Source organism: Geotrypetes seraphini, chromosome 11 (genome assembly GCF_902459505.1).
Source record: "Geotrypetes seraphini chromosome 11, aGeoSer1.1, whole genome shotgun sequence".
Lineage (NCBI taxonomy): Eukaryota > Metazoa > Chordata > Amphibia > Gymnophiona > Dermophiidae > Geotrypetes > Geotrypetes seraphini.
Window position 1 is genome coordinate 110,818,549 of NC_047094.1, and position 19,014 is coordinate 110,837,562.

The window sequence follows — 19,014 nt, forward strand, 5'->3', positions numbered from 1 at the left end:
AACATGAGGAAATATGGAACTTTGTTCACAGTAATTCTGAACAATTTACAAGTAAGTTGCTTAATATATATATACATACATACATACATTTTAATGGTTATTAATACAGGTATCGCTATATATCCTGTGTATGTTCAAAAATACAGCTAAGTAGAAAGAGTCAAACTTCCTTACTAATACATGGCTATTTATTAAAAAGGTAGTTTATATAAGTTTAGAATTAGAAAGGGTCAGATGTGTTGCTGTAGGTCACTGATGTTTGCCCTCAGGAAACAGACAACGGGGAAAAGAAGATTTAAGTGTTACACAACTCTGCTATTTACTGTAACAATTTTCTTTTCAATTTTATTGTGGAGTAAATTCTAATATTAAAATTCTATCTAATATTAAAATTTAGAAATTCATAATTCAACTTAACCTAGCATGAAGTTAAAAAAAAGATAATTGAGAATGCATTAGAAATAGCTACATATACGCTGCATTTCAAAAATATTACCCTGAATATCTAACATACCTCTTGAAATCTGTCACATCTCTACCTCAATTTAGAGCCAAAAAGGAGAAATTAGGTTCTTACCTGCTAATTTTCTTTTAGTCCCTCCAGACCGGCACAGAACAGATGGGTTTACGCTCCTCTGCCACAAGGTGGAGACTGAGACATTGACTTTTGGCTATAGTACAAGTGGGAGGTGATTCCCATCTACAATAAGTTTCTACTTGGCTATTCGTCAGACTAAATAGGCTGAATAAGAACATACCAACTTCACACTCACATGAAGACAAAGGAAAATGCCTGAATCAGACCAGAACACATTGTTGGATACTGATTAGAAGAACCTTCTAGCAACACCCCACTGTTCGCCAGCTAAATCAGCTGAACCAAGTGCCATTGCTCTTAATAAACTCACCAACAACCAAGACAACAAAAACTAACTCTTCATGAGAAAACATCAAACAATACGACAGGGCGGGGGTCTGTGCTGGTCTGGAGGGACTAAAAGAAAGAAAATTAGCAGGTAAGAACCTAATTTCTCTTCTTTATCATCTCTCCAGACTGGCACACAACAGATGAGACATACCAAAGCAGTACCCATCATGGGTGGGACCCCTGAAGGGCCGACACAAGAACACGCACACCGCACACCTCATCCCAATGTGCCTGAACGTCCATATGGTAGTGGCGAACAAAGGAATGGAGAGATGACCAAACTGCAGCTTTAGAGATATTCACCGGAGGCACAAGCGAACTCTCAGTCCAAGAGGCTGCCTGACTCTGAATGGAACGAGCTTTGAGAAAAGCTGGAACAGGTTTCTTTTGAAGAAAATACGCCAAAGTGATAGCCTCCTTGATCCAACATACTAGGTAGCCTTAGAAGCACTGCCCCCCTTAAGAGGATCCACGAGAACAAAAAGACGATCCGACTGACGGGACTCCTGGGTCCGCTGAACATAAGCGCGATGGACCCTACAGACATCCAATTTGTGCAATTGTCTCTGCTCCAAAGAGCCCTTCCGACTATCCAAGATCGGGAGGACCACGGACTAATTGACAAGAAAAGGTGAAACCACTTTCGGAAGAAAGGAGGCAGCCGGTCACAGAACGACCCTCTCCTTAGAAAGCTCCAGGAATGGCGACCTACAAGAAAAGGCCTGCAGTTCAGAAAATGGCCACCAGAAAGGCTGCCTTAAGAGTAAGGTCCTTCAACGTGCAGGAACTGAGAGGCTCAAGAGGTGGACGAACAAGCACAGAAAGAACCAGATTGAGATCCTAGGTCGGTACAGACAGACAGATCAGAGGGTGGAGCAATTTTGCCGCCCGCAAGAAATGATATCCACCAACCATGCAACAGACAGCGAAAAGACAACAAAGCTGCAATCTGCACCCTAAGAAAGGGCCATCAAAGGCCGTGTTCCAGGCCATCCTGCAGAAACTCCAAGATGTGAAGCAAAAAAGCATGAAGTACGGAATACCACTCCTCAAAAAGGTGCTAAAAACACACATAAGCCCAAGAGGTGGAAAGTCTCAGGGAATCCAAGAGGGTGGAGATCACCTTATCGAAATAACCTTTCCTACTTAGGTGTTCCCTTTTAAAAGCCAAGCCGTAAGACAAAAGGGACCAGACTGAACATTGGAATGGGACCCTGAGTCAGACGATCGGGTGAGAGGGGCAGCAGGAGAGGATCTACCAAGAGAAGATGAATCAGATCCGCATACCACGGGCACCTGGGCCAGTCCGGAGCCTCGAGAATCATGCGGCCTGCATGCCAGGCAATCCGAAGAACTCTTCCCACCAGAGGCCAAGGTGGAAAAATGTATAGCAAGCCGTTCATCGGCCAAGCCTGCACCACAGCATCAGCCCCTCAGCTTGGAAATTCCTGCGCCGACTGAAGAACCCCGGCGCTTTGGCATTGACACTTGTCACCATGAGGTCCATGATTGGCCAACCCCATGACTGAACAATTAACTCAAATGCTTCCTGGGGTGACCATCTCCAAAGAAGTGCATACTGAAGAGGACGCATGTGAAGCCGAGCCCACCTGACCACTTCAAGGGAGGCCGCCATCAATCCCAAGACCTGCAGAAAATCCTGCACCTGCGGACATCAACAATCCATAAGCTAGCAAATCTGCGCCTGCAATTTGCACACTCGGGCCTCGGGAAGGAATACTCTCCCCAAACTGGTGTTGAAGAGAACCTCAAAATACTCCAAGAGCTGAGACCAGAGTCAACTGGCTTTTGGATAGGTTGACCACCCTGTGACTGCAGAAACTCCACAACCCGAGAGATAACCTGGGAGCTCTCATGAAACAACTTTACTTGAAGCAACCATAATCTTGGTGAAGGTCTGTGGTGCCATGGCTAAACCAAAAGTAAGCACACAAAACTGATAATGCTCTCCCAAAATCACAAATCAAAAGAATCACTGATAGGAGACCCGAATCGGAACATGCAGATAGGCCTCCATCAGGTTGAGAGAAGTCAGAAGTTCTTCAGGCTGGACAAAAAGAATTACAGATTTCAGGGTTTCCATACGAAAAGACAGAACCCGGAGAGCTCTGTTGACACCTTTCAGATCCAAAATGGGCCCAAAAGACCCCATCCTTTCTTGGGTACCACGAAGTAAATGGAGTACCTGCCAGTGTGAGTCTCCTGAGGTGACACTGGGACCACCGCTTTGAGGTCCAGCAACCTGAGCAGCATCTGCCGAAAAGCCCTCTTCTTCCAAGTTGCCTGACAAGAAGAGGAGAGAAAACAATCTGGCAAAGGATGGGAAAATTCTAGAGCTTAGCCGTCCCAAATCACTTGCAGGACCCATTGATCTGTTATTATCACGGCTCACCCCTGGTAAAACTTCTGCAAACGGGCTCCGTCTAGCACCAGGGAAAGAACATCAGCAAGTCATTGTGCCGGGTGGGCCGAAGAGGAGCCCCCGGAAGAGTCTCACCCCCCTTGGCGGGCTCCCCAAAACGACTGCATTAGCTGAAAGAAGTGACTTCTGGAAGAAAAAGAGGCTGCCCCTCCCCCCAGGTTAGGGCGGTACTTACAAAAATCACACAAATGTCCATGGGCGGCACCACCCTGTGAAGCTTGGCAAGGTTGGCCCTCCAGCAGCTGAGGTACCCTTAGAATCACTCAAGGCCTGAACCAGATTATCCAACTCCTCCCCAAAGGAGCCCCGAAAGGGAAAATTACTGAGCTCAGACTTAGATGCAACACCTCGCAGAAGCTCTTTGCAATTCTGTATTATAATACCTCCACAGAAGCTCAAGTATTGTAACACCTTTTAGAGAAGCTCATGCAAACTGCTCTGAATTGACATCCCACTCATTAGTAGCGGTATAGAAGCTAACAATAAACATCCCCCGACCAACCCCGAAACCATAGGGTACGGCGGGTCGCCACTCCGAGGGCCATGAACTTGGCCAAGGCCAGCAACAGATCATACATGGTAACACAGAGATAAGAAGCGCCAAGCTCAATCTTAGCCACCTCCTGATCCACTAAGTCAGCCGACTCACGGTCCAGGACCCACTCAGACCACTGGAAACAAGCCTGGGCTACAAGACCTCCAGAAATCGCCACCTGGACAACCAAGATGGAGAGGAGAGCCCAAGGAGAACCTCCATCTTATGATCCTAGGGGTCTCTCAGGGCCGAACTGACCTCAACTGGAACTGTATGTCTTCAAGCGATAGCGGAGACCACCGCATTGATGACAGGAGGCTTAAAAGAATCTCTTAACGCCATCAGGAATAGGGTAGAGCCTAGCCATGGACTGCGCCAAGCGAAAAGGCGCACTCAGAATCTTCTACTGAGCGTACACCACATCCCGAATATCCTGATGCATAGGTAAAGAGAGGGATGCTGACCGGATCCCTCGCAGCAGAAGGTCCACAACTCAAGGGGGTCCTTTAGCTTCTCTCTCGAAGTATAAAACCAATGACACCTGAAGAATAAACTCTTGCAACTCTTCCCGGTGAAAAATGCACACAATTGACGCATCCTCACCAACTGGTGCCTCCAAAAATTCTCCATCCAAATCATCAGACCTCCCTAGAGGATCCTGGAGGTCCACCCCAAGATCCAAGTCCTCATCCGGAAAAATCGGATCAGCCATAAAAATATCCACGTCCCAAGACACCTACAGCTGCTTGGACGATGACTGAGGGGGCTGGACAGAGGTAGCTGGAAGAGACTGAACGGTGGTTGCCGTGGAAGGTAAAGATCCCCCAGAAGACCCTGAGACTCCTTGGACAGAAGAAGGACCCTCAACCGCCTATAAATAAGCCTTGTACATGGCTAACACAAAATCAGGTCAAAAAACTCCCAACAGCAATACCGAATTCACAGTAGGAGCAGAAGACACATGTAAGTCCTGTTCCTGTCATTCCAAGACAGGAGTAAGGTCGCCTTAGACTGCGAGCAAAATGGCCATGCTTCCTGCCAAAACCGAGGGAAGGCCCACCGACAAACTGGCTCCTGAAAGAAGCAGCAACGAGGACTAACTAGATCCCGCTGCTAAGGCAGGACCGCCTGCAGCCACAAGGGAATCCCCAGCCTCCCCCCGGCGGTCAGCAACGCCGAATCTCCCTGACCGCCGGCAGGTGAGGAAACCCCAGCGTGGGCAGCCCGGGCATCACCTCCTCCCCCCATGAGTGGTGCAAGTGTGAAGAGGAGCCCTGTACAACACCAACTGTATCAAGAGAGCAGACTCCATTGGCTCTATGAAATGTAGTCTGTGCTGAACAGGTGGCCAGGCATACAGTTGAGGCTCCTCTAAAGCAAAGACATAAGGAGAAGTGGGGGAAATGGGAGAAGGGACTCGACTCTTTCAAGTGTGGCACCCCCAAGGTCAGTAGGACCCCCAAGAGAGTCCCCCAAGCTCTGTGCGGATAGAAAAAGGGACAAGAAAGATTCACTAATCAGATCCAACAGGCCCTAACAAACCTCAACACAGACTGCACAAGCTTACCACTCCACCTGCTGGAGACATGACTACACAGCCCACTTATACTGTAGCCAAAAGTCAATGTCTCAGTCTCCACCTTCTGGCAGAGGAGTGTAAACCCATCCGTTCTGTGCCAATCTGGAGGGATGATAAAAAATGTAACATTCCATCTTCCAAGACCCCAGTCTTCCATTATAAACCAAGATCACTGCAGTACATATATCTGAAGAGGTTAACCTGTGCTACCAGTAGAAGGCACCTAGTAAAATCTCTTAAATAAGGTGCTGTCTTCTCAATCATCTTGGAACAATGTAAAAGCATACTGGAACAATTAAGAGGGTTTCAACTCATCACAACCACTTAATATTTGGAGAAAGAGAGACCTCAGCAGCCACCCAAGAACCGTATTCAGCACTTGGAAAATGTTGTGCCAATATCTTTCAACGTTTCATTCAACATATTGGTTTCTTCAGGAATAAATAATTTAGTGCTCTTAACTAAAAATAAAATAAAATATAAATATATTACCATGAATTGGAAAAATTATTCTAGACTTAATTACACTTTCTGGTGGAATTCGTTGTGTCATATATACAAAATGGAAAGAACAATTGCCATGCAAAAAGGGAATTATAATAATTTTAAAAAGATTTGGGGGCCATTGATAAACTATTGTAATGATTAAACGCCTTTTTACACTGAAAGTATATTTGTAATTAGGGAAAGAGAGGGCAGTTTTTAGTTGTATTAAAGATTTAATTAATAATTATGAATGTAATATTTATATGACATTTTGACTACAATATCTGTGGAAAGGGTGGGGGGTGGAGGAAATAAATTTATGTATGTAAGATGATAATATTAAGAATTTCAAGTGATGTGTATAAGTTCAACTGAAATAATATTTGTGCACTTGATATAAGATAAAAAAATGAATAAAGAATTGGAAAAAAAATATATATAAATATAAATAAATAAGCAAATCATGTGGTTATCAATTAATATTTATGTTCCTAAAAACTCTCAAAACTAGGTGAATTGTTTCCGATAGATGTACGTCATGATGCTGAGAACGCCATTGACGTCACAGTATTTGAATAGCTGGTAGATTTAAATGAGAACGCCGCTATTCAGAATTGCCATTTAAATAGACATTGTATCGGGAGAGCAAGAAAGTTTCTCAGCTGAGATGGCAAGGAAACTAGAGAATGACACGGGGAAAAATTATGTCCCCGTCACTGCCCCGTCCCTGGACCACCATCCTCTTCACCGCCCCGTCCCTGTTTCTGCCGTCCCCTTCACGGCCCCGTCCCCGCTCTCCCTTTCACCGCCCCGTCCTCAGTGTCTTCTCCTCTCCATCCCCCCACCCCCAGCACCCTTCACGTGGTCCAGCAACTCCCTCCCGCCGGCCAGCCGTGCATTTCTCTCCCTCCCTCCCTCTTACCTTCTCTTGTGGCGAAACTGGCAATTTGTATAAGGCTATGCGCTGTATTACAGCCGAAGCCTTCAAGTCGCGTCGGGTTGCCTGTTAGAAAAGTCTCCTCTGATGCAACCAGAAGCAGGAAGTTGCATCAGAGGAGATTTTTCCAGCAGGTAACGCGACGCAACTTCAAGGCTCCGGTTGTAATACAGCTCATAGCCTTATAGAAATCGCCAGTTTCAACAAGAAAAGGTAAGGGAAAAGGAGGGAGGGAGGGAGATGGATGGCCGGTGGGAGAGAGGGTGCTGCCGGATCGAACGCTCATTCACCGCGTGTGCTAACCATTCACTGCTCCACGGGGCAGTGAACTTTCTTTTTTGGTCACCGTTTTGGCAGGTTACCCGCGGCTAGCCGCGGGTAACAACCATCATGTCATTCTCTAATAGAAACAAGCAATTCAAAGCTCTAAAGTAAGTACTCTTAAATAGAAATCAGTATGAATACTAAAACGAGTTAAAACAAAAACAAATTAAAGGAAAGTAACAGTAATAGTAATTTAATGAATGAAATACCCACAGTACATTAGTAAACCCAGTTGGAATAAGAACCCTTTGTGGTGAACCGTGCGGTACCTGGCATCCAATTTTCCTGGCACGGCGGGGATGGAGTAAGGTTTTTCAAGGCACTGCACAAAGGTCTGGTCCAGCAGCTTGTGTAAGGGAAGCTTGAGGGATTCAGCCATAGGTTGAGGAAGGTGCATAGTCTCCAGGTATTCCTTCGAAAATTTAGACACTGTGTCCAGGTATATGTCCAAATCAGTTGCCATCTGCCGGAGGAACGAGGAGAAGGACAACTGATTAGCCAGTGCGGGGCCCCGAGAAGGACTTGAGGACGTCGAGGCCTCTGGATCCAATGAGGACGGGGACCGTGGATGTGATTACAATCTCAGGGTGTCCTCGAGCTCTGGCATCGGAAGAGGTGAAGTAGCTGCTTCCGAATACTCGAGAAAAGGCTGCTTCCGATGAGGCGAGGCGTGCCTGGAAGAGTGTCTCGATGAATGCCTCGAACGATGGTGCGAGCTGTAACTGGAAGTAGGCCTCGATGGGCGAGGCGAGCGGATCTTCGCTGAGGCCCCCAGATAGTGGATGGGGCTGGAAGCGGTTGATCGAAGCAGTGGTTGTTGGCTGTGCTTGCCCCGAGGGACTCGTAGGGGCTCGAGTCCCGGTATCGGGTGAATCAGCTCCAATGGAGACTCTCGCAAAGATTCTGCTCCTTGCATCGAGTGGATCAGTTCCAGTGGAGGCACTCGCAAAGACTCTACTCCTTGCTTCGAGTGAATCGGTTCCAACAGAGGCATGGGCAAAGACTCTGCTCCTTGCGATACACGCATCGATGCCAGACCAGACACTCACAGAGACTCTGCTCCCTGTTGAGAGTGTGTGTATCGTTTGGGCACCGAAGGCGGCTCGACCTCACGGGAGGCCTCCGCGTGCCCAGGCTGGATTCGGGAGAGAAGCTTGGGCCCTATGGTGGTGAAGAGCTCAATGAATTGCTTCTCTAACAAGGTCTAGAACAAGGCCGGCAAGGTCGGATCCGCATCTGCAATGGGACCGCCTGCACGGGCCTCGTGTTCTTTGGAAGTAGTGTGTGAGTGCTTGGGCTTAGAAGCCTTGGGCACTTATAGCACTACCGGTGGAATAGGTTGCTTTGCTACCTGATCTGAAGAGACTGAGGAAGGCATCGCAGCAGGTGCTGGAGTCGGGGCCGGCACGAACGATGCAGGCTTGATGAGACTCGGCGCCGCAATGGTGGAAGGCTGGAGAGCAGCGGATGAAGTCGAAGGTGAGGGGCCTTTCGATGAAGACTGCTCCGTTGAGGACTCCAGGCTGAACACCGACTCCCACAAGACGCAACGGCGCTTGAAAACACGTGCGGTGAGTGTGGAGCAAGGCCGGCACGATTTCGGAAGATGTTCAGGCCCGAGACACCGAACACAGCGTCGATGAGGGTCCGTTAGCAAAATCGCGCTCTGGCACTTGGCACACTTTTTAAAACTGGTGATAGGTCGGGACATAGGCCGGAAAAGCTCCGCCGCAAGATCGAAGCCGCGGGGCTGCGGCCCCGTGGCCTGCTCGATCGAATGGATGGAAGAAATTTTTTTTTTTTTTTAAACAATAAAGAACGACGAAAATCAGTGATTAAGAGAAAAATAACCCAAAACCGCGGACTTTAGAAGGCACAAGTGAAAAATCTTGACGCAGAGAGTCGAAGATGGACTTCTCGGCTCTGCGGAAAAGAACTGAGGAGATGCGCCCTGGTCTGGGCGGGAAGGCACTCGCGCATGTGCGGTGCGGGCGACTCGAAACTTCGAGTTTCTTCAAGCAAAAATGCTTGTGAGGCGTCCGCATCGGGGCTCCATTGGATCACGTCACCCATTAGTGAGAATACCTGCCTGCTTGTCCTGGGATAAAATAAGTTTTACAGGGTTACACAATCACCCCCAAAGCTCCATAAGAAATAATGGAGGTGTACTTACAGTCTGTGCTGTACCTGCCTGCCAGCTGTGTTACAGTAAAGATGAATGATCAAACTTGAAGATCTTCAGACTGCCAGCTGGATGGACACCGACTGTAACCTCCGTTCCCATGGAAACTCTCCACATGACTGGGGACAGGAAACGCAGCCTGCTCTCTGAAACCCAAAGGGATATTTTACTCAGGAAGCATACACCATATGCTTAAACCCCTGACAGGGACAGAGAGCAAGCAAACTCCCATGTGAATGAACCCTGAGTCTGAGAAGGGTGGCACAAGCAGGCTGCCTCCACAAATCCAAAGTTTCTTTGTGAAGCAACAATCTGGCTCTGTGGGACTGCGTCCTTTCCTCCGGCAGCGGACACCACATGAGGTCTCACGGTACTGAACCACTGAAAAAAATGAACTTTAAGCAAAAAATAAGAAAAGATGGAGAGCAGAACAAAAGACTTCTGCACAGATTGCTTGAAGAAATTGAATACTGTAGGGGGCTCTTAACTCATTCTCTAAAGTAGGAGGAGCACATGCTCAGAAAAGTGTTTGGATTTCTGCAACTCCCAGATTGCAGGAAGGGATTGAACACCTAGAGTATGGAATCCAGAAGGGACGTAATAGAATTACCTGACAGCTGCAGACCAAGATCTGCTTCTACTTCACGCAGGTAGAGATGGACACACAAACAGGGAAGCTTCAAGCACCAAAAGAAAATTGAAGAATATCTGAAAATAACTTGTATAAAATAAAGAAAAGAGCAGAACAGAACAGAACTGAAACCTTCCTGGCTCGTGTGCAGAAGGGAAAAACTATAGGTGGCAGTAGAGCTCTCCAGTGAAGTAGGAGGGTTACAGAAAAAAATCTGGAGTGGATTCCTTCTGCAGAGGCTCACAGCCTGGGGGAGATAACCAGAATGACACACCTACTGGGAAACAAGATCCTGGAATTAGAAACGGAAATAAGGAATGCCGACCTGGATGTGGTGGCAATATCTGAGACCTGGCTCACAGCCTCCCACGGGTGGGACATGGTCTTACCAGGTTACAACTTGCTTCGCCGGGACAGGGAGGGCAGAATAGGGGGAGGTGTAGCATTATATACTAAAGATGACATTATGGTCACAAGAATCTCAGATGTCCAGTACACTGGGGAATCCCTTTGGGTTAATTTGGCCAGAGGGAAGGACAAATGCTTGTATCTTGGCGTAATTTACAGACCCCCAAGACAACATGATGACCTGGATATGGAAATAATCAGTGATATAGAAAATATCACCTTGCGTGGGGACACAGTAGTGTTAGGTGACTTCAACATGCCTGATGTGGATTGGGATAAACTTACCTCTGCTTCCGGCAGCAGCAGGAGGCTATTAAATGCTATGAAGAGAGCTGGTCTCAAGCAACTGGTGTTGGACCCAACAAGGGATCAGGCAATACTGGACCTATTACTTACCAATGGAGAAAGTGTCACAGAGGTCTCGGTGGGCGACACATTTGCCTCCAGTGAACACAACATGGTATGGTTCAATCTTAGGAAAGGTTTCACTAAATCTACCACACTGACCAAGATCCTCAAATTCAAGGACACAAACTTCAAAGAAATGGGAGACTTCGTTCACCAGGCGCTACAAGAACAAGCAGAAACCGATAGCGTGGAAGAAATGTGGTCGACTTTGAAAACCACCATACAGGAAGCGACAAACCGCTATGTTAAATTAGTAAGTAAACAACGAAGGAACAATAAGCCGAAGTGGTTCACTACAGAGATCTCGGCCCTTATCAAGGAGAAGAAAAAAGCATTCATCTCTTACAAACAATCAGGGAAACAGGTCTCTAGAGCAGACTACTTGACCAAATCAAAAGCCGTCAAAACGGCAGTCAGGGAGGCTAAGTTTCACATGGAGGAGTCTCTGGCAAAAAACATCAAGAAGGGAGATAAATCCTTCTTTAGGTATATCAGTGACAGAAGTAAAAACTCAGGCGGGATTGTACGTCTTAGGAAACCAGACGGAGACTATGTGGAAAAGGATTCGGAAAAAGCCCAACTATTAAATGAATACTTCAGCTCAGTCTTCACCCGAGAAGCGCCGGGGCTTGGCCCTCATCTACAGACAAGGGTTGACTCAGTTGATCCGTTCAGTAACTTCGAGTTTACGCCCAGCAGTGTCTACAGTGAGCTATCAAGGCTCAAGGTTAACAAGGCAATGGGGCCTGACAACCTACACCCCAGGGTGCTAAGGGAGCTGTGTGATGTCCTGGCGGAGCCACTGTTCAAGCTCTTCAACCTCTCCCTTAGCAAAGGCAGCGTTCCGTCAGACTGGAGGACAGCTAACATCATTCCACTCCACAAGAAAGGCTCCAAGATGGAGATAGCAAACTACAGACCAGTGAGTCTAACATCGATAGTAAGCAAACTAATGGAAACTCTAATAAAACACCAATTGGATAAGATCCTGGATGAGGAGAATCTACGGGATCCCCGTCAACATGGATTTACAAAAGGGAGATCGTGCCAATCCAACTTGATCAGCTTCTTTGACTGGGTGACGGGGAAGCTAGATATTGGGGAGTCCCTGGACATCGTGTATCTGGACTTTAGCAAAGCATTTGATAGCGTACCACACCCCAGGTTGCTGAGCAAGATGAGTTCTATAGGATTAGGTGACACATTGACGAAATGGGTTGGGAACTGGCTTGGAGGTAGGCTTCAAAGGGTGGTGGTGAACGGCACACCCTCTGAAATGACGGAGGTGATCAGTGGAGTGCCACAGGGCTCGGTCTTGGGCCCAATCCTATTCAACATCTTTATAAGGGACTTGGCAGAAGGGCTTAGGGGTAAAATAACATTATTCGCTGATGACGCCAAACTAAGTAATGTAGTGGGCAAATGCACAATAGATGATGTTTCAATGCCCGACAACATGATGCACGACCTACTCCTACTGGAGCGCTGGTCTAGGTCCTGGCAACTCAGCTTCAATGCCAAAAAATGCAAAGTTATGCACCTGGGCAGCCAAAATCCATGCAAGACTTACACCCTAAATGGTGAGATCCTAACAAGAACTGAAGCAGAACGTGACCTAGGGGTGATCGTCAGTGAGGACATGAAGGCTGCCAATCAAGTGGAGCAAGCTTCATCCAAAGCAAGACAAATCATAGGTTGCATACGCAGAGGCTTCGTCAGCCGAAAGCCGGAAGTCATTATGCCATTGTATAGATCCATGGTGAGGCCCCACCTGGAATACTGTGTGCAATTCTGGAGACCGCATTATCGCAAGGATGTGCTGAGACTGGAGTCGGTTCAGAGAATGGCCACTCGGATGGTCTCAGGACTCAAGGATCTCCCATACGAGGAACAGTTAAACAAATTGCAGCTATACTCACTCGAGGAGCGCAGAGAGAGGGGGGACATGATCGAGACGTTCAAGTATCTCTCGGGCCGCATAGAGACGGAGGAAGATATCTTCCTCTTCAAGGGTCCCACGACAACAAGAGGGCATCCGTGGAAAATTAGGGGAGGGAAACTACGAGCTGACACCAGGAAATTCTTTTTCACAGAAAGGGTGGTTGATCGCTGGAATAGTCTTCCACTACATGTGATCGAGGCCAGCAGCGTGCCTGATTTTAAGGCCAGATGGGATCGTCATGTGGGATCTATTCACAGGGCAAAGGAAGACGAGGGATCTATTCACAGGACAATGGTAGGGGAGGGACATTAGGGTGGGCAGACTGGATGGGCCTTGGCCCTTATCTGCCGTCTATTTCTATGTTTCTATGTTACTGAATTGGAAGGATTTTTCATTAAATGGGAGGGAACAAGATGAGGTCTGCATTTAGGTTTAAATTGAGCACATCTGATATAACAAGCACCATTTTGAATGAAACGTGTGAATAATGTGGAAATTTGAAGATTTAAAATAAATAGAAAAAAAATAGATTTTTAAGAGAACTGATAGACGATATTAGCACCACATTTTCCATGAGCTGAATGCGGCTCTTGGGTGGCCGCTGAGGTCTCTTTCTCTGACTATTAAGCAGTTGTGATGAGTTGGAAGCCCTCATTTGATTGTTCCACAAAGTTTTTGAGCAAGTGAAAACACTTTTGCATGCTATGAGATTTCTGTGTTTAGTTGGTTGTTAGTGCCAATGTAAAAGCAACCTTTACAACAGCTACTATTTCTACCAAGGAATGCGTGAGGGGTGAAAAAGTAATAATATTGCTTAAAAGATGGTATCCAAGTTGCCAGTTTCAAGGTCCACAATCGTAGAGTTCCAGCTTGACTCTAGTTCCAGGACCCTCACTGCAATAACCAAAGTACACAGGGGAAAAAAAAGAGGAAACATCTTGCATAATTCCAAATTAATGCTCATGGCATTAAATAACCAGACCTGCTTCTGACTGAATTGGAAATAAGGGAATAGGAAGAGAGCTGCTGGGTCAAGGTTTTAGTTTTCCCCTCCTCTAAAACCTCTAATTTTAATGTATTTGGACTATATTGTATGATTCTACTTATTGTATTTGCAGATCACTGCATTTACTGCTTTTTTTCTGTGGTGCTACTAGACACAACAGCTTTTTCTACAGAAGATAAAGTTACAGCAAGAATTTCCATCTTTGAGGGCCACTAAAGTATGTACAACTTACTTTTAATGAACTTTGTCGTTTTAGAATTTTGTAGCCTTTGGAACAACAGAATGAATATTTGCTTCCTGTATTGGTCAACAGAATTTCTAGAAATAAAACATACAGTACTAGAATTAACTCTGCAAAACTTAGAAGAGTACCACCAATATAATTATTTTGTGACCATCCAAGTGAACACTAGTTTTTAAAAAAATAAAACCATAACCCAATTGCATGCTGCCAACTCTATAACCCCCCCAATCATCCAATTCTTTTTTCTCTCCATGTATTATTGTAGAAAGGTTTTGAGTCTTAGCCCAGTGGTACCATCTCTGTGACCTGCATGATTCACCCAACTCAGAAGCTTCCCAGATCTATAGATTTGTGATAGTTATACAGTTATGCTAAAATGAGCCAAAAACCTATAACCAAACACTAGTGATTTTTATTTTGCCATAAACTACAATTTCATTAGCGATTTAATAATGTTTTGTCAATTTGCATGATTAATAGATTTTAATTCTACAAAAGAAGAGAAACAAGCAATAATTCATAATTAACTTTAATTAGTGTTTACTTTAAACTCCATTTTACTTTTTAAATTACAAAAAATATATAAGCACAACTTTGTTAACAGTGTTACTTACGGTGGCATGTGCTCTATGATGCTGTTAAGTAGATAGAAGCCTTGATGATCATTTGTTTTAGATGCTATTAACTTCTGGAATACACCTAGCAATCCAGGCTGCAAGAAAATATCAAAAGTAAAATGAATTTCCTATACAATTATATGTTTGAACCTTACACCAAATTCACTCTAGTTAACACGCCAAGAAAAGAAGCATTGGTCTGGCACAGAGCATACTACACAGAAGATAATCTAATTTCCATGACCAAGCAATTATTCACCAGTCACTATAATGTGACAATTAGAAAGCAACTTCCAAAAACAAATACAATAACTGAAATTATAACCCAAAAAGCAGAATCCCCAAATAGAGGCATAGCCAGTGGTACATATTTAAGCAAGGGGCATACAATTCCCCCAACATGTTAAAAATCATACATTTGCTGGCAGGGATGCGGAAGCCTTGGCAGACAAAGAAACTCCAGGAACAAGGAAGTTGGTGGTGTGCTTCCAGCCATCAATGCCTCCACTCCCCATGAATACATGAAATGAGCATGTACAGGGGAGTGCTAGCATCGGTGGCTGGAAGCATGCTGCCAACTTCTTCCCGAGGCAGCATAAGGGAGGAGAGGATCACTTCAGCTGTCACCAAGTTTTGGAGGGGGACAAAGTCCAACATGAGGGGACACAGGCTCTTAAGTCTCCCCCCAATGAATTCCAAGCCCAACTTATCTAACATGGATACTGTATCTATAATATATATATACAACATTAGTTTGATGAGAGAAAAACGTAAAACAGGGAGGGGAAATCAAATGAAACTTGGTCACCCAGAATCTCCAGAAACAAATTAAGATTTCAAACAAATGATATAGATCAAGCTTACAATTTTATCAGCGGCAGTAGTAGCTATTGTATTAGCTCCTCTCTCCAAGTATGCCTGAAGAAGTCTCACAAGAGGAGGGATATTTCCTGTCCGTTCCCATAACACTGGCTGAAGTAGGTGAGGGAACAATGCCATATATGATGCTGGGATGTCATTTTTGTGCATTTCCAAGAGTAAAGACATCACTTGAAACACATATGGAATAAACTCTAGAAATGATGATAAAACAAGTCTCTTGATAACCATACCTTTTATCTGGGGAGAATGTCATAATATGCTTTATATGATACAGAAAGAGAGTTTAGGTCCTTACCATGATAATAATTGTTCCAGTAGATTAGGAATGGTATGCTGAACCTTAGCATACTATGTCCATTCTTGCGAGCATACTATAGAAAGATGTCAGTCACAGAGTCTGAAACCCCTTTCTCTCAGGAGTCTGCTGCCCCCTTCAGTCCGAATCATGCAAGAGCTCTAGAGTAGAAGGAGGGACATGGGGAACTCCCCGAAACCAAAGTTCTAATTTGCTCATATAACATTATAACAGCCAATAATGCAACTGTAAGGTATAAATGAACGAATATTATCATTGAACAGTAGAACAGCTTGAATATCAGCGGAGATCAATTATCTCTCGAGATTCTATTTACAAACCGATTCTTAACCCATAGTCCAACAGGAAGAAGTCTTAGCTATGGAGAGGACCATGAAGCATAAGGCAGAAAAAGGGGCATCAGAAATTATTGGGAATGGATTTCAACATACCATTCCTATCTACTGGAAAAGATATTATCAAGGTAAGAACCTAATCTCTTTTTCCAGTGCAATAGAAATGGTATGCTGAACCTTAGGGACGTAATTAAGCAGTCTCCGAAGTCCCAGGTGGGAGAGAGGCCTGCTTTCAGTACTGAGGATCCAAAAGCAGAATCCTCATGTGCTTTCAACGACACTGGCAGTTTGCAGCACACAATGTAAGTGGGGATCATCGCTGACTAAAATAATCAGGAAACGGGTAGCCTGACCTCAGAGGCTGGTTTGCTTGTGTTGACTCTGGTTAAGACAAAGAGATGGTCTGATAGAAGAAACTCAATCACTTCAAGGTAACGCAAGAGAACTCTATGTATGTCCAGCAGCTTTAAAGCCTTGTCTTTCTTCCGAGAACCATAGGTTGAAAGGCTGGTAATCTGACTTCCTGGTTGATGTGAAATGCTGAAACAATCTTTGGCAAAAAGGAAAGTACTGTATGAAAAGTCACTACCGTTTCCTTGATCCTTGGAAACGGTTCCCTGCATAACAAAGCTTGCAATTCTGAAAATGTTCTGGCCGAGGTAACTGCAACTAGCAACAATGATTTGATCATAAGATCCATGAGAGAAGCTTTCTTCAAGGGCTCATATGGGGCTTTCCAAAGACCCTCTAACTCAACCGTGAGAATCCAGGAAGGAAAGGATCTCGGATTGGCAGCCTGAGCTTCAGGGCTCTTTTGAAGAATCTAATATATCTGGGTGAGAAGCCAGGGAGACTTGCTTCTCTGCGCCTCTAAAGCAAGCTAAGCCTGTCATCTGCACCTTAAGGGATGCCACTGCTAATCCGCTGTCCAGAACCTCTTTGAAGGAAGGTCAGTACAGATGATACTGGGGCTTTGCTGGGCTCCCGATTCTCTTTATTGCACCACTGCTGAAAAGTATCCCATGCCTTGACATATGCTGAAAGAGTGGATGGTTTCTTGGCCTTCAGTAGGGTGGTAATGAATATCTTTTCTTGGCTAGCACTGCGCACTCAGGAGCCATGCCGTAAATCCAAAGCAACCCAGATCTTCTAGAGCAATCAGCCTCTGTGTGAGCAAGTCCGGATACACCCGGAGCCAGAGACATTTGTCCACGTGTAGGTGTACTAGAACCATATACCAAAGGTGTCTCGGTCAATCTGGAGCTACGACGATCACCCTACCTGAGTGAGATGCTATGCAACAGACTACATGGCCTATCAGGGGTCATGGAGGAAACGCATATAGCACTCTGGATTTCAGCCATGGTTGCACCAAGGCATCCAGCCCTGCAAGTCTGGTCTTATATCTTTGGTTAAAAAACCAAAGCGCTTTCTTGTTGCGTGTCATTCTCATCAGATCGAATATTGGATGCTTCAATGTCTTATAATGTCTTGGAACACCACAGGGCTAACAACTACTCTCCTGGGTCCAATGTCTGTTTGCTGAGGTAGTCCCGTTTGCACATTGTCCATTCTAACTACGTGTTCTGCCATGATGGCCAGCAGGTACTTTTCTGCCCAAGCAAACAATAGTTTAGCCTCTAGTTGGAGCGATGGGTTTCTGGTGCCTCCCTGCCACTGCTGTGACATTGTCTGAAAATACTCTTACGGCTCTGCCTTCCAACACTGACTGTAGGCTTTGCAGAGCCAGGTGGACCACTCTCAGTTCCAGCCTGTCGACCACTTCCACTAGGATGGTGTCCATTTCCCTTGCACTGTGTGACCACAGTAGTGCACTCCCCAGCCGAACAGGCTGGCATCTGTTGTCAGTGTGACCAGGAATCGATCTGAAGTGAAATCCCTTTTCCTAGAGTCTTTCAGGAGCAAAGAAACTATCACAAAATAAAAAAATAAATACACCGAGCAGATCAGAAGACACCTTTCATGCTCATCTGCACAAAGAGAAACTGAAGGGGGCAACAGACTCCTGGGAGAAGGAGGCTTCAAAAGTTGTGACTAACATCTTTCTGCAGTATACTTACGAGAATGGACAGAGTACCTTAAGGTTCAGTATACTATTCCTATTGCACTGGAATACAGCTATATCATTTACTAGGCAATTACAGCAGTAATTCCACAGTAGTTACAGTGCTAGTATTACTTATGGATTAGTATTTTGTGCAAAAAAGAGATCAGGTTCTTACCTTGCTAATACATATCTTTTCTAGTAGATAGACAAGCAGGTCACATACTAGTGCTCGCAAGCCTTGCAGAAGGAATCCACTCTGGATTTTGAATCCCTCCTACCTCACAGAGGGCTCTGCTGCCCCCTAAAGTTAGTTCCAAAGCAGACAATTGTCCTTTCTAGAAACAGATGCGATGTAGGGGTATGGGGAAACTCCCCAAACAACAAGTCTGTTCTGTTCTGAAATTATAACAAACATGTTAAACATGAATCAATCAAAACAGTGAAACAATCATGCCAAACAAACTTTAATGGAGCTCAAATAATACCACAAAGTGTATTAATAATAGACTACTCTTCATATCCTTAGTTTGACTGGGATCTAACTTGCAGGTTTGGATAGGAACATTCTGAGCGAGACAGTAGATAGGTGCAAGAAATACATGACAGGGTGTGTGTGTGGGGGGGGGGGTCCAGAATGACACACCTACCTACTAAAAAGATATTAGCAAGGTAAGAACCTAATCACTTTTTCTAGTGCAATAGGTGTGTCATTCTAGACGAACGGGATGTACAAAAGCAGTCCC

The 19,014-nt window shown here is 45.3% G+C and overlaps 1 protein-coding gene across 4 annotated transcripts in view; it reads right to left on the reverse strand.

Annotated features, from left to right (window-relative positions):
* Positions 1–19,014, reverse strand: part of CSE1L (chromosome segregation 1 like) — a 147,426-nt gene that overhangs the window by 24,755 nt on the left and 103,657 nt on the right. For all 4 annotated transcript variants that reach the window (XM_033963264.1, XM_033963261.1, XM_033963262.1 and 1 more), the window contains exons 19-21: positions 15,535–15,743; positions 14,668–14,765; positions 14,042–14,127 (exon numbers count right to left, since the gene is read on the reverse strand). In XM_033963264.1, the coding sequence (XP_033819155.1) occupies positions 14,042–14,127; positions 14,668–14,765; positions 15,535–15,743 (393 nt within the window). The remainder of the gene's footprint in view (positions 1–14,041; positions 14,128–14,667; positions 14,766–15,534; positions 15,744–19,014) is intronic.